General features: G+C 35.5%; 1 protein-coding gene across 1 annotated transcript; it reads left to right on the top strand.

Moving 5' to 3' along the window:
* The first annotated feature begins 761 nt into the window (after nucleotides 1-761).
* Nucleotides 762-6,282, top strand: LOC124541385. Its single transcript, XM_047119241.1, has 4 exons — nucleotides 762-4,214; nucleotides 5,324-5,492; nucleotides 5,635-5,883; nucleotides 5,966-6,282. The coding sequence occupies exons 1-4, from the start codon at nucleotides 762-764 to the stop codon at nucleotides 6,280-6,282; spliced, it is 4,188 nt and encodes a 1,395-aa protein (XP_046975197.1).
* Nucleotides 6,283-25,831: the final 19,549 nt, after the last annotated feature.

Here is a 25,831-nt window from a genome sequence, read left to right on the forward strand (position 1 = left end):
TACACAAGAATAATTCGTTGGAAGATGTACAGAAGCTCCATTATTTGAAGAGTTATCTAACAGGCGAAGCTGAGCAACTGTTGCGACATCTACCGGTTACTAGTGAAAACTATCTAACTTGTTGGAATACTTTAGAACATAGATTTAATAATAAGAAATTTATAACTGATTGTATTTTTAAAAGATTCTTTAGTCAAAAAACTGTAACAACTGAATCGTCTAACTGTTTAAAAGAGCTTTTTGATACCACTAACGAATGTCTTAATGGTTTAAAAAATGAAGGTGTTAATGTAGACAGTTGGGATCTCATTGTAATTTACATATTGTGTTCTAAATTAGATAATGAATCTCGCAAGCAGTGGGAAGCTAAGGTTTGTAGTTTTAATAATGAATTGCCAACATTAAAACAATTTTTAGAATTTATAGAGCATAGATTCAGGTCGCTTGAATTTTTATGTAGTAAATTTACAAAAAGTAATGTCACTAAGTCTCATCACGTTGTCAATAATGTCAGTAGAAATAAAATGTCATTATGTATTTATTGTTCTGACACAAATCACAAGCTCATGACTTGTAAAGAGTTTGCCAATGAAAACTTGCCATCACGACGTATCTTCGTGCAAAAATCAGGTTTGTGTTTCAATTGCTTAGGAGCTAATCATTCTGTAACATCGTGTCGTTTGCCCACGCGTTGTAGAATTTGTAAACGGAAACATCATTCCTTGCTGCATGAAGCAACAATTGATAACACCAGTACCAATATGTTAGTTAACGAAGCATCAAAAGACGAGACCAAAATCAACAACATTACCACTTGTTTATCTAACACTAACTGTCAAGTTGTATTGGCAACAGCTTTAGTGAACGCTGTATCTAGCAATGGGTCGCACTTTACATTAAGGTCTTTATTAGACCAGGGATCGCAGGCATCATTTATTACGGAGTCTGCAGCTCAGTTGCTTGGGCTTAAGAAAACACAATGTAATAGTGTTATCACTGGAGTGGGGGGTGAGGAAACTTCCTCACTTAATTCCAAATACGTAGTATTTATAAAGCTTCAATCGCTCCACGACCCTACTTTTACCATACAAGTTAAAGCACTTGTTCTAAGTAAACTAACTTCATTTCTCCCTGTAAGAAAACTCAAGGTCCAACTGTGGCCAACTTTACCAGTTTTGAAGTTAGCGGATCCAATGTTTAATATACCAAATAAAATCGATCTTTTACTTGGCGCTGAAGTCTACTGTCAGATTATAACTGAAGGATTGATGAGAGGCCCACCTGGAACACCAATTGCACAAAACACCAGACTGGGTTGGATTTTATCGGGACAAGCTAGTTGTGATAGTGAAACCAATACTTCCTGTACTATCGCAAGTTTGCATACCAACATAACTAACGAAGAGTTTAACCTTAAACAATTTTGGGAACTAGAATCGGATAATTTCATGCTGGAGAAACAATTAACTCCAGATGAAAAAAGATGTGAAGAGATATTTCAAGAAACAACCAACCGCGATGATTTTGGCAGGTATATTGTCAAACTACCATTTAAGGAAGCTGATCCGAGCTGTAAATATGGAAATTCACGTGAGATTGCATTGAAAAGATTTCTAATGTTAGAAAGAAGATTTATTAAATCACCACATTTGAAGTCTGAATACACTCAGGTCATTTCAGAATATCTACAACTCGGTCATATGGAAGAAGTACCAACAAAAGAAATAAATAATCCTACAGCGGTTTACTTACCTTATCATGAAGTAGTACGAGAAGATAAAAAAACTACTAAATTTCGAATCGTGTTTAATGCTTCAAATCGTGATAACAATGGTGTGTCCCTTAACAGTAATCTTCTTGTAGGTCCAACCTTACAATCGGATTTAAGGCACATCCTTATGAGGTGGAGACTTCATCCCATTTGTTTAACAGCTGATATAGTCAAGATGTATAGACAAATAAAAGTGACAGAACAAGATGCAGACTATCAACGATTGCTGTGGAGAGAAGACAATACCAAGGAGATACGACATTTGCGTTTAGTTCGAGTCACGTTTGGAACCGCGTCAGCACCCTACTTAGCTGTGAGAACACTACATCAAGTAGCCTATGATGAAGGAAACCAATTCCAACTAGCAGCTTCAAGGGTATTTCATGATTTTTATATGGACGATTTACTTACCGGATGTCAAACTGTAGCCGAAGGAAAACAAATATTCCTAGAAATGAATAAACTATTAGAAAAAGGAGGTTTTGAATTACAAAAATGGTCAAGCAATAATGATGAACTACTTAATGAAATAAGCAAAGGGAATAAAGCAACAACAAGCAATATCGAATTAAAAAATGATGAAGTAGTAAAAATTTTAGGACTTACTTGGAACCGACGAACTGATAACTTTGAGTATTCGGTACAACTGCCGCCTATCAGTAGACCTGTAACAAAAAGAAAAATTATTTCAGATATTGGAAAACTGTTTGATCCTATGGGATGGCTATCACCAGCAATAATTAAAGCAAAAATAATTATTCAAAAGCTATGGTTAAGCGGAATAGATTGGGATGATGAATTACCATCTAAGCTTTTAAATGAATGGACACACTATCGGGAAGAACTCATTGAACTTACAAAATTTCGTATTCCACGATGGATTAATTTTAGCGAGACAAATAATACAACAGAACTACATGGATTCTGCGATGCATCCAATGAAGCATATGCTGCTGTTGTTTATATGCGTATTGTAGATGATATTGGAAACGTTAATGTCCACTTGTTGACTGCAAAAACAAGAGTAGCACCCATTAAACAAATCTCAATTCCTAGACTTGAATTGTGTGGAGCTGTTCTTTTGGCTAAATTATTACAGGAAGTTTCAGCAGTATTAAAAATATCAACAACTTGTATCCACGCATGGACAGACTCTACCGTAGTGCTAGCCTGGCTAAGCGACCATCCAAGTCGTTGGAAAACATTTGTAGCCAACCGAGTTTCAGAAATCCTTAACATCTTAAATAGAGATCAATGGTCACACGTATCATCTGGTGACAACCCAGCTGATTGTGCGTCGCGCGGGTTAAATCCATCTGAAATAGCAGAATTTCAGCAATGGAAATCAGGTCCAGCATGGTTGAAAAATCGATCAATAAAATTTGATAGAACAAGTTCAATAGACACTAACTTAGAAGAAAAGGCTAATAGAGTTTACTGCGTAATAGAACAAAATCAATTAGAATTATGGACTAAATTTTCTTCTCTGCGCAAATTAGTTAGGGTTTTAGCATACTGCAGAAGATTTATAAAGAAGTTAAAATTATTGATTAGTCAATTTCCAGTATGGCTAACTAGTGATGAATTGAATGAGGCTCTGAATATTTGTATTAAGCAATGTCAAGCAGTGAACTTTCAGCGGGAATTAAAGGATATTAAAGATAACAATAAAGTATTCAAGAAGAGCAAACTTACCTCTTTGAATCCATTTCTAGATGAAGCAGGTATCTTGAGAGTTGGTGGGCGACTGGAACAAGCTGAAATAAAAACTGACACAAAACATCCAATAATACTTCCTTCAAAATCTCATCTTACCAACCTAATTCTGGCAGAAACTCACATGAACACATTACACGGCGGACCACAATTAATGTTAAATTATCTTCGAAGTAAATACTGGGTTCTTGATGCAAAAAACCGCGTTAAAATGGTTTTTCGTAACTGTGTGGTCTGTGCACGACACGCTGCACTGACAAGGAATCAATTGATGGGGCAGTTACCACCGGTTCGTGTAACGCCAATTCGAGCATTTTATCGCAGTGGAGTAGATTACGCAGGCCCTATACAGATCAGAACTTCTAAAGGTAGAGGTATGAGGGCCTATAAAGGCTACATATGTTTATTTGTGTGCATGGCAACAAGAGCCATTCATTTGGAAGCTGTGAGTGATCTCACTTCACAAAGTTTCATTGCTGCGTTCAAACGTTTTGTTGCCAGACGCGGTCATTGTGCTGACTTATATAGCGACAACGGAACAAATTTTGTTGGTGCCGCACGGGAACTCAGAATTCTGTTTGCTCAAGAGAAGTCGACATTGACAAAAGATATTGCTGAGACTTTAGCAAACAACGGTACAACTTGGCACTTTATTCCACCGCATTCCCCGCACTTCGGCGGACTTTGGGAGGCTGGAATTAAATCTACTAAGCATCATCTTCGACGGGTAATAGGTAATGCGACATTAACCTTTGAGGAACTTACGACTTTGCTCTATCAAATCGAAGCTTGCTTAAATTCCAGGCCTTTGTCACAAATAAGTTCAAATTCACAAGATCCCATACCTCTGACTCCAGCACATTTTTTGATAGGTGAACCGATAAAACTTGTTCCAGAGAAAAATTATGAATCATCATCTATTTCATCTTTAAAACGGTGGCAATTAACACAAAAAATGCTACAACATTTTTGGCGTAGGTGGTCGAGAGAATATCTTACTCAATTTCTACATCGTTACAAGTGGGCAAACAAAAATCCTGAACCTGAGATAGGTAATTTAGTTTTAGTAAAAGAGGATGATCTCCCACCAGCTAAATGGCTTTTAGGTAGAATTATAGAAAAACATCCTGGTTTAGACGATATTACGAGGGTGGTTACGTTAAAATGTAAAGGTGTCTTGTTGAAGCGACCAGTATCTAAAATTTGTGTTTTGCCTATTACTCAGTAAGATTATTTATTTGTTATAAATAATTGTTATTTTGTTTTAGTACCATAATTTGGGTTAAGATTTTTAAGTTTTTGTTCTTAACCACCTTGAAAAAAAATACGATTATAACTTATACAGTCCATTTTTTCGAATAAAAAGTTGATCAAGGTGGGTGAGAGCAATGGACATTCTGTCCATGGTAGGCGGAATGTATAATTTTAAACATTTGTCAATAGATGTCGTTGTTCAAAAAGTATGATTTTCTAAATCGCGATATCCTTTGTCAAAGGAAAATATATAACACTGGAAAATACAAATTAATAAACTGTCTTTGTCTTGGAAACGAGTGGTGTTTTATTCACAAAGATCGAAAAATAAATCGATAAATTGCTGGAAAATTAATAGGTAACGCATGGACTCGCGCTGCTACCTCTTCTAATGCTATGAATGGGTTTCGTGCATGTGGTATTTTCCCGTACAATCCTTCTGCTATTCCCGACAGCTACTTTGCTATCTCTGATAACAACAGCTTTCAAAATCTAGATGAAGGAAACTTTGCTTAAGACCAACCAGTAGCAAGGGAACTCGACGCGAATGCTGATGTGACTTCATATTATGTTGAGCCTCAGCCTGGTCCAACGACATCAACTGTCACTGGTGAGCGGGAGCCTGATTTCGGGTTCTTACTATATGAAGATCTTGCAGCGGACGCAATTATTATTCCCGTAGAAGGAAATGTCAGTCCGTCCAACCTTTCTCAGAAACATAATGTTGAAACTGTAGAAGTCATAACTCCAGGTGAATGTGGTATCTATCTAAATATACACATGTTTAGTGCCATCATAATATAAAACCCACATCAGTAACGTTAATAAAGTAGTCTTATATCAACATTCGGGCGTTTCGTTTCCCTCGTCCTTATATGAATATTATCTTAAAGAATGTTCACCGGTCCCAAAAATTCAAAATCTAGATGAAGGAAACCTTGCTCAAGACCAACCAGTGGCAAAGGAACTCGACGCTAATGCTGATGTGAATTCATATTATGTTGAGCCCCAGCCTGTTCTATCGTCTCCAACTATCAATAGGGAGTCTGAAACTGTAGAAGTCATAACTCCAAGTAAATATCTTAACGAATGTTCACCTATCCTGAAAATTCTTGTTCCATTATATAAAAGAGGCAAGCAAGGTGCTACCGTTATAATTTCAGAAGAACATATTAACTCTAAGAAAGCTAAGTTGAAAGGTAAAGCTAAGAAGCAAAACACCAGACAAACCTAGAAAAAACAACCAAAAATCTATTCCTAAAAAGAAAAGACCGAGGTTTAGTTCTGAAAGTGAACAAGAGTTCGATGAATCAGATTCTGACCAGACTGAATCTGATAAAGAAAATACTCAATGCAGAGAATGTTTCGATGACTACGCAAGTACCAAGTCCACGGCGGACTGGATTCAGTGCCTGACGTGTAAACTCTGGTTACACGAAGATTGCACTCTATATGGCGATTACTGTAATAGACGTGGACACAAGAAGAAGCTTGCAGCTGTAATAGCTAACCTGGCCAAAGTGAATTCAAAGAATAAGTAACCTGGCCAAAGTAAACAGTATCTCTATATTTGTTGATTATTTGAAAATTTTGATTACTGTTTGATGTTTTTTTTAAGAAGGAAGTTTTGGTTTTTTCCATAGAAGTCTGCAATTGTCAGTCATATTACAAAACGAATAATAAAACTCATTTTTACTATAAATTTTATTATTCCTAAGTTTAGTTCTGTTAAGTTTTAAATAATTTTTAATAGACGTTGTTAAGTCGCTAAGTTTACCCAAATAATGATTGAAAGACTGAGCCATTTATTCCTATAAAAGTGCCATTTACTTTAGTTTAACGGTATATTTGGATAAGAAAACCTTATAATATCACTCTACTCATATCAATATATGAGTAGATAGTCAGTATAGGGGCTAAAGTTGTTACAAATAGTGAACTCACTCGAATAGTGCTTTAAAAAAAAAGTTAGAGTCAGCTTACGAAAAGTGGGGCAACTATCCCACTTTTACGGGTAAAGGCGGGATAGGAGTAGGATAGATGCCTCATTTTCAAAAAAAGATAGACCAAATATTCTTAGATACAAAACATCTTACAAAGACACCGAATGGTCAGAAGCAAATTTGCTATCCCGAAACAAGAAACTGATCATTCCTGAGATAAAACCCGCGTATGTAACCAAGTTACAGATCAAGGTGAATAAAAAAAATGATTTAATTAGTTTGCTACATCACAACCATATCCCAAGTTTTTATGCAGATTTCTTTAATAACTTGTAAATAGATTAACCTAAGAACACAAATAGTTTTGGAAGATTTATTTTATCCATTATTGATTCCTATATAAAAAGAGAGATTAAGAGAGAGACGAGTGCAATTAAATAGTTTAAACTATTGTTGACTGCTTAAAATATTATAAATGATTGATTAGATACTATGAAACTGTTAAGAGTATACTCGTAAATAAATTAGTAAGTTTTGTGGTATTTGAGTAAGATTTAAAAGTTCAAGGAATGTGTGTGTTTTTACGTATTGTTGATTATAAGAGAAATATGACTGATAAGGAGAGGAGAGAAATGATTACTACGAAACAGTTTAAAGAATTATTACTTTCGGATAAGTTTTGTGATATTCGTATACATAGATTTAATTAATACAAGAGTTATCTGTTTAGTTTTGATAAAGTTTAATTTTTTTATTGTTCTAGAGGTTGCATTACGTGCATTTAGACAATAAAAATACACTTAAATAAACATTATTTTGCTATATTTTTTATTTTTCTTATATAGTGTCATAACTCAAAATTTCAGGTTTTTTTTTTCATGATTTCAGATAATTAAGTATACCATTTTATAGCTACTTAAAAATTAAGAAACCTTTCTTAAGAACATATTACAGTATCTTTTTTTGTTTTCGTAATAAAAGCAGAAAAGTAAAAAAATATGACAGTGTAAATTTCAAATGCATTTTTGTGGAATGTCTCACTGCCCATATTAAGGTCAACGCAGTTTAAAATTGAGAAAAAGTTAAAAAATTCAACAAAATATAACCAAGTTCCATCTCTTAAAAATTGGATTTCGAACATTAATGTGTATAAAGAAATGCTTAAATATTTAAATGAAACACGTGGAGTAAGTAGTCTGTTGACAAGAAATATACAAATAATATAACGTGGCTATAATATACAATATATTATAGCCACGTTAAGGGCCCAAAATTACGTAAAATTAACGTATTTATTAATTCACGCATTTACTCATGTTTTCTCCCTTAATGCGTACACACAGATCACACTTGAGTGCGCTCGGAGTTAAAAATGTATTTTCTGTGGCGTGCGTGCGGGAACCGATGACTGCGACAGTGAGACCGCTGAGCCAAGCGACATCACCCTGCCCCCGCCCCTGCCGCACGCGCGCCCGATCCCGCGCGTCGTCTGTCACTCATCATCGGTCAGTTATGCGCTGCGCTTGAAACAATAGTTTTTCGAACGTAGTAAAAGTAATAGTTACCTTACGTTACGGCTGATAATTAGTTTTTACGTTATTTGTGACGAACATTTAATCAAAATGGCTGGTGTATCTTCAAAGAGCAAACGTAAAATTTCTGACGAAAATAGATTATTTCAAGACAATTGGGAAGAGGAATATTTTGTTGTTTTGAACAAAATCGGTTCGGCAACACGTTTAATATGCCGCGAAAGTGTAATATTAAAAAAATATAATATTATGCGACACTACACTACAAAACATAAGATGTTCAGCAATAGTTTTCCAGTTGGGTCTGCATTGCGAAAAGAAAAGTTGCAACAGCAGAATATTATAGCAGTCTCAATGTCACAAGATACAGCGGTGACAAGAGCGTCCTACGAAATTTGTTACTTACTAGGAAAACATATGAAACCATTTACTGACGCTGAGATAGTGAAAGAGTGTTTTATAAACGCTTCAAATATATTATTTGACAAATTAAGTAATAAAACGCAGATAATATCGCAAATCAGGCAACTACAGCTCTCAGATTCTACCTGCGTCAGGCGAATTGAAGATATTTCGCAGCATATTTCTGACTGTATCATAGATGACTTGAAGAATTGTAAATATTTCAGCTTGGCATTTGATTCGAGCACCGATGTCTCCTCGACGTCACAATGCTCAGTTTTTGTACGGTACTGTATGGAACAGAGTATCGTTCGAGAAGATTTTCTGAAGTTTCTGCCCATGAAAGGTCAAACCAGAGGAATTGATTATATTGATACTATTTGTACTTTTATTTTGATATCAAAAAAATGGTAAGTGTTTGCACCGATGGATGCCCATCTATGACTGGAAGCGACGTTGGGTTTATTTCACTATTGAAAAAAAAATATGACCTTAAAATCTTCTATCATTTCACTGTATCATACATCAAGAAAACCTCACAGCACGTACTACTGTGCCAGAAATTGACGCCGTAATGAAAACCGTTGTAAATATCGTCAATTTTATTAGAGCACGAGAACTGAACTATAGAAAATTCAAGAGCATGTTACAAGAATTAAATAGTGAGTATGGCGATGTTCTTCTACACACCGGAGTGCGATGGATGAGTAGGACAAAAGTTGTAGAACGGTTTTACGCTTTAAGGCACGAAATAATATTATTTCTACAACAAAATAATAAAGTTTATAAAGAACTTGAGCAAGACAGTTGGTGGTGTCTTTTAGCGTTTCTTTGCGATATAACAGAAAAACGTGAACTTAATCGTCGATTACAAGGTGAGCATAAACTTATTTCTCAAATGGCAAGTAAAGTGTTTGCTTTCGAAGACAAACTTCAAATGTATATCGAAAAAATAAAACATGAAAATCTTAATAATTTTCCAACATTGAAAAGCTCAACAGGATGGAATTAAGGTTTCCCCAGAAAATCTGGTTTATATTTCTAATAACTTATTTTCATTAAGCAACGAATTTCAGAAGAGATTTCAGGATTCACGTAAAATAAAGAAATGTCTTCTTTTAATTGAAAATCCTTGGCATTCAGAAGTAGCCACTACAACAGAGCTTGCATTATTGGGTTTTGATAATGTAAAATTTTCTGATGAGCTGATTGATTTAAAAAATGATACGAATCTGCAGGCGATTTTTAAAGAGAAAAGAGAGACACATCAATATGAAGAATTTTGGAAATTAGTACCGGATAGCTATGAAACGTTAAAAAATTGCGCACATTTACTCTTGACATTGTTTGCATCAACTTACCTATGTGAATCCTCATATTCAAAAATGAAATATGCAAAAAATGTCTACAGATCTCGGCTTACCGATTCGCATCTAGACGACGTCTTGAGAGTAGCATGCAGTAACTATGTGCCTGATTTATCAAAAATTGTCAAAAATTTGTTACAATGTCAAAAATCACATTAATTTTCATGACAGAAATAAATGCTAATTTTTTTATTATATAGTTTTATTTATGTATGTACAGATGTTGTACCACAAGTTCCTGGCACGCCTAATCAATCTAGTGTATTGCATGATTTAATAAAAATGCCCGAGAAATCATCTGTTATTAAAACAAGACAGGGCCGAAAGAAGCAACACGCTACAATTTTAACTTCAACGCCACAAAAAGAAAATCTGTTAGAAAAGGAAATTAATAAAATGAAGAAAAAAGGAGGTAAAGAAAAAGAGAAAACATGGAAAGGTAAAGGACGAGGAAAAAAGACTAAAGTACAGAAGAAGGGTCCTGAAAAGGCAAAGCGCCAAGTATTACAAGAACAGAACGAAACTTCTGTATCAGATGTTGGCACTGACGACTTATGCCAGGACGATGAGGATGATGACGCAGAAGATGCTGGGAACAGATGCCTAGTATGCGACGAATTCGGAAGAAACAACGAGATGTGGTACAGGTGTACCTCGTGTGGACTATGGGCTCACGCGGAGTGCACTGGATGGGAGTCAGCTGAAGGTTATGTTTGCGACGTATGCTAGATTTTATTTGACTCCAATTGCCCCCAGGGTGATCACCATTACCCCTACGTTGGTGTAATGGGAGTCAAATCTGTTTTTTTTAACTCTTATAATTTCCAAAGTTGACAGCCAAAGTGACTGATATTGATCTCTAATGATAGTTTAATAAGCAAATTATGTTTATACGCAGTTTTAATAAATACTTTCTTTTTAATTAAAATTTTATTTGAGTTCTCGCTTAAGTGACCCCCCATTACCCTCTTTTACCCTACCGTCTGTGCTACTTGGGTTGCGAGCCAGTTTAAGAGATGATACGCAAATAAGTGCAGCGGACATGGTATTTGGTGAACCGATACGTTTACCGGGAGATTTTTTTGAGCCAATGCAACAAGAAACTTATAATAACGAGACATTTTTAAAAGAGTTACGTTCTAAAATATCGAAATCATAAAAAAGAAAATGCATCAAGGAAAAATATTTGTTCACCCGAATTTGAAAGGTTGCACTCATGTATTCGTACGCGTCGACAAGGAGACAAAGCCCTTGACACAACCTTACATCGGTCCTTTTTTATTTATTTTATTTATTTATTTTATTTGGTTCTTCAACAATTTGTACACTGTTTATAATAATAAAATATAACAAAAATAACATTCTGTTCTAAGTGTCACAATTACTTAAAGAAGAACACAGCATGCACTAAAAGAAAACAATCAACTTCTTAACCTAATTAGAAAATTATTTCAATCTTAATTAAAAGGAATTAAAAAAGCAAAAAAAAAAAAAAAAACGATGTAATAAATATATATATGGGACAGGATGTATGAACTTAGACTTCATTTTTGTTGCCCAGTACGATATTTTTCATGGACGCAATGGACGTAACATTTAGATCGACACTGTGTTGATATTCATCATAAGCATCATACATTTGTGAAATTGGACTATGTAGTTTAAGGTTTGTGAGATGCTTTGGTTTATTAAACAAGTGCAAATTATTTGACCTAGGTAATCTGGTGGGAACATTAAAAGTAAGTTTTTGTAATAGGTCTGAATTAATAATCGACCCAGTAACGATTCTACTTAAAAATATTAATTGAAAAAGACTTCTACGTTTCGACAATGGAGCGAGTTTGAAATATTCAATACGTTCATCGTAAGATTTGAGTACTTTGCTAAGCTTGCAACTATAAGTTAAATATCTAATGAATTTTTTCTGGATGGACTCAAGTCTATCGATACGATTTTTGTATCTAGGAGACCAAACTACGCTGCAGTACTCTAGATTACTTCTAAGCTGCTTGAAGTTCTTAGATTCTCTTATTAAAAATCCTAGTATTTTCGATGCCTTCAGGACTAAGATTTCGATATGTTTATCAAATTTAAGTTTTTGATCGAAATTTATACCCAAGTCTCGAATAATGTCTACCTCTTTAAGTTCTTCCCCATTTATATGATATACTGTCGGTTTTTTATATTTGTTTTTTGTGAATTTAATATGTTTGCATTTTGCTACATTTAAAGCCATTTTGTTTTCTATGTACCACTCTGCTAGTCTATCTAAATCATTTTGAAACATAATAGAGTCGGAAGAATCCTTAATTCTAGCCGTAGCTTTTAAATCATCTGCGAAAAGATATATTTGGGAGTGTTTAAAACATTCACCAATATCGTTGATAAAAATTGTAAACAATTGTGGTCCTAGATGAGAACCCTGTGGGATACCAGACAAAACCTGAAAGGAATTGGAAGTATAACCATTTACCACTACTCTAGCATTGCGATTTTTCAGATAAGAATCAAACCAACTAAGCAAAGGATTCGATATCCCGTAAGATTTTAATTTGTCTAATAGAATAGCATGATTTACGGTATCGAAGGCCTTACTGAAGTCGGTGTACACCGCGTCTACCTGGATTCGTCTATCTACAGCATCAATTAGGTCTTCGACGTATGAAGTCAAGTTAGTTGCAGTAGATCGCCCCCTGTAAAAACCGTGCTGGGCCTCAATTATTAACTGCGATACATGCCAAGTAAAAAATGGACATATGAGCTTTTCAAAAACTTTTGCCAAAACTGACAGAATAGCAATTGGTCTATAGTTAGTTATAAGAGATTTGTCACCGTCCTTGTAAATCGGAACGATATTGGTTTCCTTCCATTTTCGATATTGGTTTCCTTTTAAAGTAATTAGTAAAAAAGATAAATATTATAAAATTATGCAGCAGGGTACGCAGAAAAACATTAGTCGAGATCGATTAAAGCCTGCGTTTACGCTTAACAGCAGTTTCCAACAACGACACCAAATACGGCAAGTGCAATTGCTCGAGAGTGTCGAGATTCGGAAGAACGATTAGACCTGTACTTCGTTTCTTATCGTAAACAGCTTTCAATTATTGCACTATTAATCTTTGTGAAGATGGATAAACAGCAAAGCAAGCGCCAAGAGGAACAAATAATTATTGCACAGAATGGTGCTGGCAATAGCGCGGCAGCATCTGAGAACGAACAGCAAATTGCATACGTAAAGTATGAAGTTTATTTATTATTCATCATCATCTGCATTCTTGCTGCGATGCTGTATTTACTTTGGAAACGATGTAAGATGAACTACGCGCTTTATATGAGGCGTGAGCTGCGCGAGCTGCCCTTAGGTGAGTTACGGGGAGGTGATCAACGCTTGAACGGTCGTCTCCACAGTCTACGCGAGTGATCATTTAGAATAAAAAGTGTTTAAGTATATAGTAAATGCAAGTGTCTACTTTACGTAATTAATGTGTAACAAGTACCAATGTATGATCACTTTCATTAGCTATCTGTATGACGAAAAAGTAATTTGTTAGAATAAGTTTAGTTTTATAAGTTTATGTATCAAATATTATGTATTTACCCAACCATATTTTATGTTACTTTTTATTAAGCGGGATGTACTGTGCCGGAGACACATTAGTATTGAAACGATCTTACTAATAAACGGACGTGTCAACCGAATAGTGTTTTATTGCAATACTCATCAATCTGACATATACATTTACACACGTGTACCCATACATATGTACAGCACAAGTTACAACAATTTTTTTACCTGTGGACAGATTCAAATAAAAAAAAGCTATCTTTTGACAAACATCGCGTCATTCAATTTAAATGCAACATTGAAAAATGTAAAAATGAGTAAAATTAATAGTAATAAAAGGCAGAGAAGTGAAAATTGGGTAGAAGAAGATAAGGTTAGTGTAACATGTTTATTATATTTACAAGTCTGCAAATTTGCACTGTCATTTTAACGCATGCATTAGTCACATTTACTGTTTTTGCTTTTTAAGATCATCTTAATAGATTTGGTGAAGGAGAGAGTGCGTGAAATAGAAAATAAAAACATCGACACGAACTCCAACGCTAAGAAAGTGGTGGCATCGAATGATTTAAAAGAGAGGTGCTTTTTTATCTAATTTTGCTATTATTGTTTGCTGTATGTGCCAAGGAGCTCCGCGCACTGCAAACCAGTTAAAAGCACAGTGGGGCTTAATGAAAATAAAAGAGAAGAAACGCAAGGCTGAGCAGAGGAAGGAAGTTTTTAAAACTGGTGGTGGTCCGCCTCCAGTTAAGGAAGTTCCAAAAGAAGACATTGGTAGTTAGCTTCCTAATGAGTTTGTAGTCGACGCCAATGAATTCGACTCAGATAATGTAAATCAGGTAATTTATATTGCATCTTTTCAAAGTCTACTATATCAACTATAGTCACTCTTTTGCAATTACTTAATTAAAAAATATTATCGTGTACTGCAAAATTAAAAATTTATCTTTACAGCACATGTTTCTTCCCACTCCCTCCAGTTCAAATTTAAATGATATGGATATGGTAATTAAGAAATGCTTAATATGGATGTAGTGTAATACTGGAATCAATTTTGTTGATTAATTGAATTGATTTAATCATCTTTGTTTTAGAATGACTTTTTTTTGGTGTTATTTTCTTATTGTCGTTTTCTTATTGTAGTGCTTCAGTAAAGGCTGTTCACCGGCAGATGAAGTTGCTGCTTGTGAAATAGAATGCAGGAGGGAACTGCACAAAAAACAAATGCTTAACCAAGACATTGAAACGTCTAATTTAAAGTTACAGGGAGAGTTATTAAAATTAAAAATAGAATATTATAAAAAAAAATGAATAAATAAATTTTAAAAATAATTCTTACTTTGTTTTTTAATCATTTACCTGCAAGTAAGAAGAAATCTATTCATTAAAGAGCCTTGCAATAAAAACTTGCAAGATTGCAGCAGTTCTACCTCGCCTGTGGTTCGAGTCCATGTCCATGTTTGACTTTGACTTTGACTCGGCTGTTCTGATAGATCTTCAGTACTGAGCTCATAATTGTCCTCTACCACATTTGTATCTTTGTGTTCAATTGCAATATTGTGCAAAACTGCAAGTGCCACAATAGTAGTTTTAACATTGCCAAATTTCATTGGCATGCCATGGAGTAGGCATTGAAAGCGCTGTTTCCAAACACCAAAACAGCGTTCTACAACATTTCTTGTTGCAATGTGTGCCTCATTATAATTCTGTTCAGGATGATTATGTGGATTTAATATTGGTGTAAACAAAAATGGCTCTAGTCTGTATCCAGAGTCATCTAGCAATCTCCCTCTAAACTCCCCTGCTTCAAAGCGTTCCCTAAGGGTGGATTCATTAAATATTCTTGCATCATGAGTGCTTCCTCGCCACCTTGCAACTACATCTCTGATGCGCAGACTAGCATCACAGGTCACGTACAACAATCTTGACTTTAGATTTTATAATATAAAACAAAAACTTCCTCAATAATAATCATTAACATACATACCTGAACATTGAGAATGTAAAATCCTTTCCTTTCATAATATTGGGCTAAATCACTACCATGCTTTTTTATTTTTATATGGGTACAATCAATGCAGCCAATTACCGATGGGAAGTTCCTTATTTGGCGGAATTCCATCATCAGCCTCTGCTCTTCTGCATCTTTATATACTCTGATGAATGTTTTGCTATCGCCCACGCCACTCTGTTGCATATACGGCTAGCAGTAGCTTGAGATAATCCATGAAGGTCTCCCGTATCTTCTTGAATTTAAAAAATACATTTTGAAACGGATAAAGAAACATTAATGATGAAAAGGATGAAAATTATTTATAAGTTCGCATACCTCACGACGTCCCCAAAATCTTATTGCCCTCAATACTTGCAACTCTGGTGAGGTACCACAACCTTTAGCGCTCAGCTTCAAGTCTTCCCGGACTAAATTTATAATTAAAGTAGCCGTTTCTTTTGAAAACCGATATCGTTTTCGAAATTCTTAATCGTCCAAAGAGAATGGATTTCCTCTTGGCCGATACACTTTTCAGCGCCGATTAATGACATAATTTTCAATGATCGCAATAGCTTGTAAGGCTTACATATATACAAAAAGTTAAATATTGTAACTAATTTCGAATTTTTTTAAATATATGCGTAAAACCATAGTGTTTTTTAGTGTTTTAAGTACAATTGTTTAATTCGTAATAAACAAGCTGTGATTTAATTATTTTTTTGTGTTTTCTTGCCAAACGTTTATAATTAATTATTTAAATAAACCTAAACTAACTAAAAGTAGGATAACTAATAAATGGTTGGCCAAATCATGGGTCTGTGAGACCGGCGTCACCAATGTTGTAAGTGAAACTGACGTCACCAATGTCACCAACCGTTTAATAACTTTAGAATTATCTGTATAACAGAATATATTTGTAATTCCAGAAAAAGCAGGACAAAAAACGATAAAATAAAATGTATTGCCCGTGGATCAAAAAAAGAACAATATTATAAAACTAAATTAGCCGAGTCTGTTATCAGTAGAGATATCTTCGACAACACAACCGCGTCCTTTTCCCTCGCCTCTGCCGCCCCTCCGCTACCTTCGATACGCATTCTACATACGGAACCGGCGAATGAGGAGGACTACCGGGACGTTGAAGAGCACTTCGCTGCGGAGGTAGCTGAGGCTACATCCTGCGCAGAAGGACCTAAGCGCATATTAAAACACAGCTGTCAGGTGAAACGGAGCACCTCATGAAACACATTCCTTTAACTGAAAATAACTATAAAAAAATCGTGGGAAATGTTCAAACATAATAGATATAACAATAAAAAACATTTTTGAACAAAAAACCTTGGCTTGCTCTATTTAAAAATTATTTTATTTCTAAAAAACGACATCCGGTGTCGCTTTACAGCACCAAGAAATAAAATATTTCTATCACTTTAATTATCTATTGTATTGACCTGTTATTAATTATATATTAAAAACTTAAAAAGTCAATTTAAAAAAATATTGAAGGAAAAGATCAAGAAAAATATTGTGGCAGTTAGGTAATCATCAGATCCGTATCCTGGGGCTGAATCTGGAAATAATATAGACTCTTGAGACGTAGCAACGAGAGATTAAGACTGCTGTCTCTACTGACGAAGACTGTATTTGTTGATTGTATTTTCTGTAACGGAAAATATAGCAAGGATGGAAGCGGTGAGAAATGGGTACAGTGCTTAATGTGCGAATTGTGGGTCTAACTGATGGACCTAACGAGGACGTGCCGAAGACGTTGTAATTTTGAATGTCATTAAGAAATGTGTCGCAAGTTAAAACACGACAAATATCAAGCTGTCCTGTCTTTGGTTTCGCAGAAAAGTTACCTGTTTCTCAGTTACCAACTTACAACGACATTACGAAATATGATTTATTTATCAAACATGAATTGAATGACGTAACAACGAAAGAGCCAACAAGTTTTAGAAATGTGGCAAAACTCGTTGCTGCCAACTGTAAGTTTAGAAAGAATCTTACAATCCTACAATTGATTTGCGTTTGTCACGACAAATACAGATGCTTAATGAAACCATATCGAGGTCGTCAAACGAATATTAAATACCAAGAAAAAAATAATAGATTCACATCAGACTCTCATAGTTTGTTTGATATTTGTAGCTGCAAATGCAAAGTTATATCGGATTGTAACTGTCATTAAGAATGTCGCAGTCACAGGGAGGAAGTTGATATTTTATTGGATCAAAATCGGTGTCGATGTGGCTACAACGACAAAAATAGGAAAAATTAAGAAAGAAAAGGCTTTATTTATATCGCAATAGAGCGGTCATTCTATCGTTGTGCAGGCAACGGTCGTATACCGACACTTGTGGATTTTAAACGATATAATCCTTTTTACTCCTTATACACCAATTATTTACATACATAAACGGAAGGTTACCTGCGTCTTCAACCTATTATTCTATATCTTTGAGAGGTCTAGGCTACTAAACCTCTTCGTAAAATACCGGCCACGTACGATATTTGACTTGTGTTGCCGAATACTTATTTATTAAAATACTCCTGAGGGAGTGTTTTGTTTTATTTATTTATATACATATATACTTTTAAAATAAAAGTTTATTCCGAAGCACTACAATATTGCCTGGTGGATTCAGCTGAAGATTATTGCTGAGTTCGAGCATCTGTTTCTTTGGAGGAATTGCTGCCTGTCCAGTGCTGCTGCCGCTATTTTTGATTGCACTGCTTTTGTTCATGCGTTTCATTTCTGGATTCTGGGTTAGAGCTGTCCTGCTTGTTTGTATTAATTGCAAATTGAAATTTAAAGATGCCAACTCATTAATATTATTAGTGAGTATTAATATCATTGGTAGAATAAGCTTATTATACGATATAAAATTTTATAGATGATAAAAAAGTGTGGAGTTAATACCTGTTGACTTCCAAGCAGGATATATTGATTTAAATAATTGTATTTAACTAACATGCCTCTGTATTTTTTAAATGTTAAAAAAGAGTAACTACTGAGTTTCTTGCCGGTTCTTCTCGGTAGAATCTTCTTTCCGAACCGGTGGTAGTTTCACTTAATTGTAAAATGACGATTCAAAAGTGCTTGTAAAAGCCTACTTGAATAAAGTTTATTTTGTTTTTTTTGAGTATCAACTCATAGTATTTAGCATATCATTTAGTACATCTGAATTAACATTTTAAATGCGGTGGATATACATACATCATGTATTGATGCTTAACCATTGCGTTCATGACCAGATACCGTCAACGGCCCCTGAGCTTTTGTGTAATTTAAAATATATTTTTTTAATCTGATTATATGATTTATAATTTTTTTTTCAATTAAAACTGTTTAGTTTCTTCTACTGTCCCCGCGACAGGTTTCAGCGGTTAATGATAACAGATTATCGGCCTTTCCAGGTAGAAACGTCCAAGGGACAAAGGCTAATACCAGAACATAATAATAATAAGGAACAAGTAACAATAGAGACAGATTAAGAAAATAAACCAATAAAAATACAAAAGTTGTAAAAACAAAAGCCGACCATAAATAGTTATCCTAATGGGCTTAATCATGCTTCTTGTTTCAAATAATAACAATTCTTGTTAAAACTATTCATTGTTTCAAAAGATAACGCCAGATATTGTGGCATTATTGTTCGTTGCTAACGGCGTAACTGACGGACTTGTTACAAAAATAACAAAATTAATTATAACCCAAATTGTTCCTTGTCCCAAAAAAGCTTAATTTACTTTTCTTAATTGAGGAAATTAAGAATATCTTAATTTAAGATTTTTCATAACCAAATAAATATTAACGGAGTTAAGATGAGGCAGGTTTCAATTTTTTTTTTTAAATGCTTTATAATGTTAACTTCTGATTGGACAGGGTCTAGAGCGCAGACTATTTTCTAGATACCATAAAAAACCAACATTATGAGTTAGCAACGAGGTAAGGACCGCAATTTTTTTGTCGTTAGGCCCTCATGGTCCCGGTTGAGTCCCACATACCCGTCCCGGTCCCCGGACAGGACAGAATGCGTAAATGCATTTCGTCATCGTTAAACAAAAAAAATGATCAAGAGCGCAGATCCAGGTCCCACTACCTCATCCCAATAACCAATACATAAGCTAACACTACTTTAATTTTAATTGATAAAATTATGTATATAATAATAGAAAAGGGATAGCTTATTGATATGCGTCAATAAAAATAGGGTTTCATTTTCCTGAGTGCCCTAAGCCTAAGCTCCAGAATGGTCTTCGGTCAAGGGCCATAGCAGAAACCGGTTCCTGTTAAACAAACAAAACTGTTGTCTGGAGTCATGAACAGCCAAATGCTATACAAGAATTTCCTATGCCTCCTGAAAAAACGACAACGACAAATATGAGTGTTATTCTTTAAGTTAAATATTAGGAATGAGTTACGTAAAACCATAGTAAAGAATAGTATAGGTATATAGCTTAGATTGCAATTTATTATTTGTTGAAGTGAAATAATTTGGGACGGATATTGTGAAATATTGCATCAGCCGTCCATTATTCATATATCATCAGGATGCATTTATCCATTAGCAATGTAAATTATTAGATTTGACTTCAATAGAGAAGTTAGTCTTAATTAGAAGATAGTTTTAATTATAAATTGTAATTTTAAATAAATAATTATATGTAATTGTTTTTTTTTTCAACCATCATATTTCTACCAACGTAATTAATGTAAAATAGCAATCTAAATACAATAGATTGTAAATTAATGTATAGAAAGAGAAGGGCAATAGCCGCACGCTATTGGCCAATGAAAAAAGGTGCTCAATGGAGAGGCGTAGGAGTGGTATGCGTCCGTCCGCTACCTGCTATAAAATCCGAGCCTTCGTGCGTAGAAAATCATTCTGTCAGTGACGTCGGGACACTGCACAGTCACAAACAAGCAAGACTCTTACTCAGCTAGATAGCGAGATTTAAAAAGATTATTATGTCAACGCACTGTCCTGGTTAAATAAAAAAACTCGTTCAGGCACGCTATAGTTGGAAGACGTGCTCGAACATTTTAGTCATCCGAACCGGATAATTACGAAGATTAAAAAGAAAAATGCCTACTACCAGGCGTCAACGTACCGAAACGTCTGTACTTTTCGGTGACCGAACTTAATGACTGAATATTCAATAGAACGTACATCTACTACAGAAGGAACTTAAGACTGCTAACAGCCGCGATAATAAACAAAACAAAGGGAGTATAATCAAATTGAAACAAAATGCAACTAAAATCGCCTGCGCCAAAGAAGATGCCATTAAGCTATAAGTTAAGATAGCAGTTGCTCGCAAAGATTAAAATAGCTAATTCTTTCAAATCACAATACAATAAGGTTAACACAAAGGATCAGCAAAACAGAAAGACTATTTCAGCCACAAACTACAATGGTATTTTTCAACGCGATGTTAAAACGAAGGAAGACAGCCACAACGGGCGGCTCTACTCTCACAAGGGTCGGCACTCAGGTAGAAGAGCAGGTACGTGCGGCTACAGTTTGTGTGGTTAATAATAACGGATTATCCGGCTTTCTAGGTAGAGATAGATATCTAATTCTCTCAAAACACAATACAATAAAGTTAACACAAAGGAACAAAAAATGTTTTTAAAAATATGGTGATATTTTCGTTACCAGTAATCTAGAGGATTTGAAATTGACACAAATCTAAAAACCAAATACTCAATGGCAATTTAACTAATGTCAAAATTTCACTAAGCACACGATACAGATGCTTGTGAAAGATTAGAAGAGTTAATTTCCAGAAACTGGACTCCGATCCAATTCTGAGCAATAGTATGTCTATCGCAGGATTGAAGTAACATCCGTCGAATGTTACTGGATGAAGTCTAAACTATCGAGGATTCAAACTACCCTAAAATATATTTACCTAATGGCTAGCCTTGTTTGCCATCAAATACTGGAGTATTTGAAAACAATATACACTCAGCGGCAGAAAATGTGGCCCAAACTCTAAAATTCTTATAACAATTTTGCAATTTTGGTGTTGCGTATGAGAATTCTAAGTGGCAGCGTTTGTTTAACGTAAGTGACACTTAACGTTATTAAGTGTAAAAACGCCCAAAACTCAGTTGAGTTTGTTACACCCTGGCTACATATGGGAAAGGGCTGACTATCCATTCCTGTGATCTGCTTCATCAGCGATATGGAGTCAAGCCCTCAGTTCCATTCCAGAGACAGTCAGTTCAATCTCAGTCTCGGTACGGGTCGGAAGTCGAATAATCGACTACTAAATCTATTTCTAAATCCTTAATTAATTCTATTTCATTGTAATAATTTTCTTTTTCATTAAATAATAAATTATATTTCTAAATTAAATTTAGTTTCGTGAATAGTGTTCTTTTTTTTTTAAAAAAAAAACGAATAAAGAAATCACGTATAACAAGTTAAAGTTCGATATTCATGTTACTAAAAACTGAAAACTATGGCCTTAAGTTGAGCACAAATCGCTCAAGCTGTGTTACTTCGGAGTCAAGGTTTAACGCAGCGTGAAATCGCTGTATCATTAAATGTACCACGTACAACTCTAAGATATGCCCTAAAAAGATACGATGAGACCGGCCTATACACGAGGAGACCAGGAAGTGGCAATATCAGATGCACATCAGCTCGAGATGACCGATTTATCTATCTTTTAATTATATCTGTTTCCTTACTGCGGGTGAAATAATGCGGCGTCTACAAACGACAAGAGGCGTCCGTGTAAGTGAGCGAACAATAAGAAGAAGAAAGGAGGAACAAAACCTGCGTTCCCGAAGATCAGCACGAGGTCCAGAACTGCTCCGACATCATCGTGGAGCTCGACTTCAATTCGCTCGCGAACACGCTAATTGGACTCACGAGCAGTGGGCTAAGGTTCTGTGGACCGATGAATGCAGAGTAGCCTTAAGGCATCCAGATGGTCGCGAACGTGTGTGAAGAAGGCGAGGAGAAATGTTTTTACCCACCACTACCTGACAAACAGTAAGTTTTCATGGTGGCTCTGTTATGGTCTGAGCAGAAATAAGTTCAGACGCACGTACGGAGTTAACAATAATCGAAGGTCGCTTAACAGCAGTGCGATACATCGAAGAGGTCCTCCAAGAACATGTTTAACCATATATGGAATTTATTGGAAGCCAGGAATTTCTTTCAATGCACGATAATGCGCGACCTCACACAGCATTTTGCGTGAATAGCTACCTATCGGAGGTAGGAATTTCAAAATTGGACTGGCGAAGTCCGCGAAGGTGTGAAGGTGTGAGTTCCGGAAGTGGCGAAGAAAACGAAGTCCGGATTTAAATCCAATAGAACATGTATGGGACATGCTTAAAAGACGCATCAGATCCAGCATCAACCCTCCAGAGTCTACTAGTGATTTAAAAACCGCCTTGATAACCGCCTGGGAAGAAATACTCCAGGTTGACATAAAAAACATAATTAAAGGGCTTATTACACTACGCGGTATTCAGACAGTCTTACTAAGATTTAGCATAATGTAATAAGAGTTAGCAAGTTAGCCTGTCTAATTAGACCGACCGAATGGGTTCGACCATGCTTACTTGCTTGCTTGCTGAATACCGCGTAGTGTAATAAGACTTAGCACGCTTAGACCGTTCAGTCAGCGCGCGGCAGCCGCAGAGCAAAGTCGCTCGTATGTTTGTTTGCTGTGGCCGCGTGCACCATGGCTTGTTCGAAAGAGAAAGAAGTGCTTTTTAATGTACTCGATTTGTACCGAGACATGCCATATTTATGGCAGAAAAGTCATAAAGATTATTCTAATCAACCACTACGTACTGAAGGATTCCGGGTGTTGTTGAAAATTTATAAAAACTTTGATGAAAAAGCTACAGTCAACACAATAAAAAAGAAGTTGATGAATATGCGCACCAATTACAATAAAGAATTGGCTAAGGTATGTACCTACTCAATTCCTTTGTTATGTCTTTTTTTGGTCCCAATAAATACGTAGGTACCTCCATATACCTACGACAAAGCGCACCTGCGGGGCTATTACACTATTTTGCCGAAATGAAATTTGACCGTTATTTCAAAAACTTAGACGTACATTGCCTAATTCGATTTTCTTTGTATGGCGTCATCTGTCAAACGATTTCGATTCACGCAATGTACATCGACTGTGTGTCCTGTCAAAATAGTGTAATAACCCCCTTTATAACTTTTGATTTGAATTGAACTGGGCCTAAATCGTTTCAAGCTTCGAAATGCGGTGTTTTTACAGGTAAATGCTTCCAAACAAACTGGTGCAGGGACAGATGACGCGTATGTACCAACTTTATGGTATTACGACGCCTTAAACTTTCTTGGGTCAAGGAGTGAACCGTGTCGCATAACACCAGAGAGTATCGAAGATGAGGAGGTAATTGTATTCAATTCATTATACCAACTTCGAAATCGCGAATAAAAAACAGGTTTCATCAATATTATGGTGGTACAACATCAATCATTCGGTCTTGGAAACTAACACGTCCAACAGAATTGAAATAGTCCATGAATTTATTGCGAACAATGTTGCCATCTTCATTACGCTGCCTATTTGATGAACGCTGTAATGAAACTAAGGGTGCAGAGGTTTGTCTCCAATCTCCTTCGCGAAACGTACCCAGTCTTATATTTTCTGAGTCAATATTAGAATGAGATATATAAGTTGGTACTCGTTTCCTCAGAAAGTTATGCAGAGCGCAACATGCCAACACTACAGCATCCACATTGTCCAGATCTAGATCAAGTGGTCTACGCAGTATTCTGAAACGGGAACTTAATATGCCAAAGGCATTTTCAACCACTCTTCTGGCTCGCGATAATCGATAATTAAAAATCCTTTGTGAACGATTAATATTTTTAAAAGGAAACGGTTTCATTAAATTTTTATTTAATGCGAATGCACTATCCCCCAGAAACACGTATGGTACAATTTCGTTTGTGCCTGGTAGTGGAGATGGAGATGGCAAATTTAAAGAATTGTTCATCATTTTCTAATAAAATTTTGTACATTTTAAAATTGCTCCATCTGCAACGGATCCATTGGTGCCTGTGTGTATATACATGAATTCGTAGTTAGCGTTTACAACAGCAAACAGCACTATACTGAAGAATCCCTTATAATTATAGAACAAAGAGCCACTTCCGGGGGGTTTTTCGATGGCGATATGCTTCCCATCACATGATCCAATACAGTGACTGAAATTCCATTTTGTTTCGAATTCCTCAGCAATTTCTGTCCATTCTGTCTCATTTTCAGGTATCTGGAACAAAAAAATTAATTTGATTGTATTTTTAGGGCTCAAACTCATCTGACGAAGACATTTCAAGCCAGCAAATTCAAGGATCAATTCCTTCAACGTCTAGAGGACATAGCGTTAAAAAAAAGAAAGAAACACTTCTACAAAAACAAGAAAAAATTATTAAATCTGCTGAAGTAATGTTATCAAATAAAGAAGAAGAAGACTGGGAAGTATTTGGAAAGTCTGTAGGCTTGCAGTAAAAGGATATAAATGGAACACAACTGATATTTACTCAAAAAATTATATCCGATGTAATTTATAATGCTAAACTTGGACGACTTTCTGAAGATTCTTGTCTACTCGTCACGCCATCGGAAATAAGACATACATTGAACAGATACAACTATCAGATACCCTTCATCCAATCACCAGCATCAAGTTATTCATCCCCGTCACTATACAACCGACAGTCCCCTAAGTTGCCTCACAAACGTCCATCATCACGCAATTATTTATCACCCACACCGAGTCCTCCATCGTCATCTACTACACAGTATCATCCGCCTCATCCAATTCAGTTTCCACAACAAGCATTCCAGTCGTCACAACAAGCAATCCAATCGCCACAACAGACAATTCATTTACCAAAACACACATTCCAGTCGTCACAACACACAATCCAGTCGTCACAACACATAATTCAATCACCACAACCAGCAATCCAGTCACCACAACATTCATTTCCCTCGAGAATCACTGTCAACAATCCTGAAGATTTTTTAGAATACATTGAAAATGAATCAGGGTCAACTGTTTCCCCGTCTATAGTAGAAGGGAGTGCCAATGTAATGAAAGATTTTTTGATTTTCAAGCCGAAAAAAGAATAATTTTCTGTTTAATTTACTGATTGTTTTTGTTATTGATTTGATTTGAAAAATAAATGTTAAATTGAACTTTGAATTTTGATTTGAAAAATAAATGTTAAATTGAAAAATAATATACAGTGGTTTT

This window comes from Vanessa cardui, chromosome 28, assembly GCF_905220365.1.
Source record: "Vanessa cardui chromosome 28, ilVanCard2.1, whole genome shotgun sequence".
Lineage (NCBI taxonomy): Eukaryota > Metazoa > Arthropoda > Insecta > Lepidoptera > Nymphalidae > Vanessa > Vanessa cardui.

Excerpts from the sequence above, each read along its gene's own strand:
- LOC124541385 (XM_047119241.1), top strand. The coding sequence starts at position 762 with ATGTTAGTTAACGAAGCATCAAAAGACGAGACCAAAATCAACAACATT. Across the intron at positions 4,215-5,323 it reads CTAAGCATCATCTTCGACGG|CCTGGTCCAACGACATCAAC; the intron begins GTAATAGGTAAT and ends GTTGAGCCTCAG. Across the intron at positions 5,884-5,965 it reads ATATAAAAGAGGCAAGCAAG|ACAAACCTAGAAAAAACAAC; the intron begins GTGCTACCGTTA and ends GCAAAACACCAG.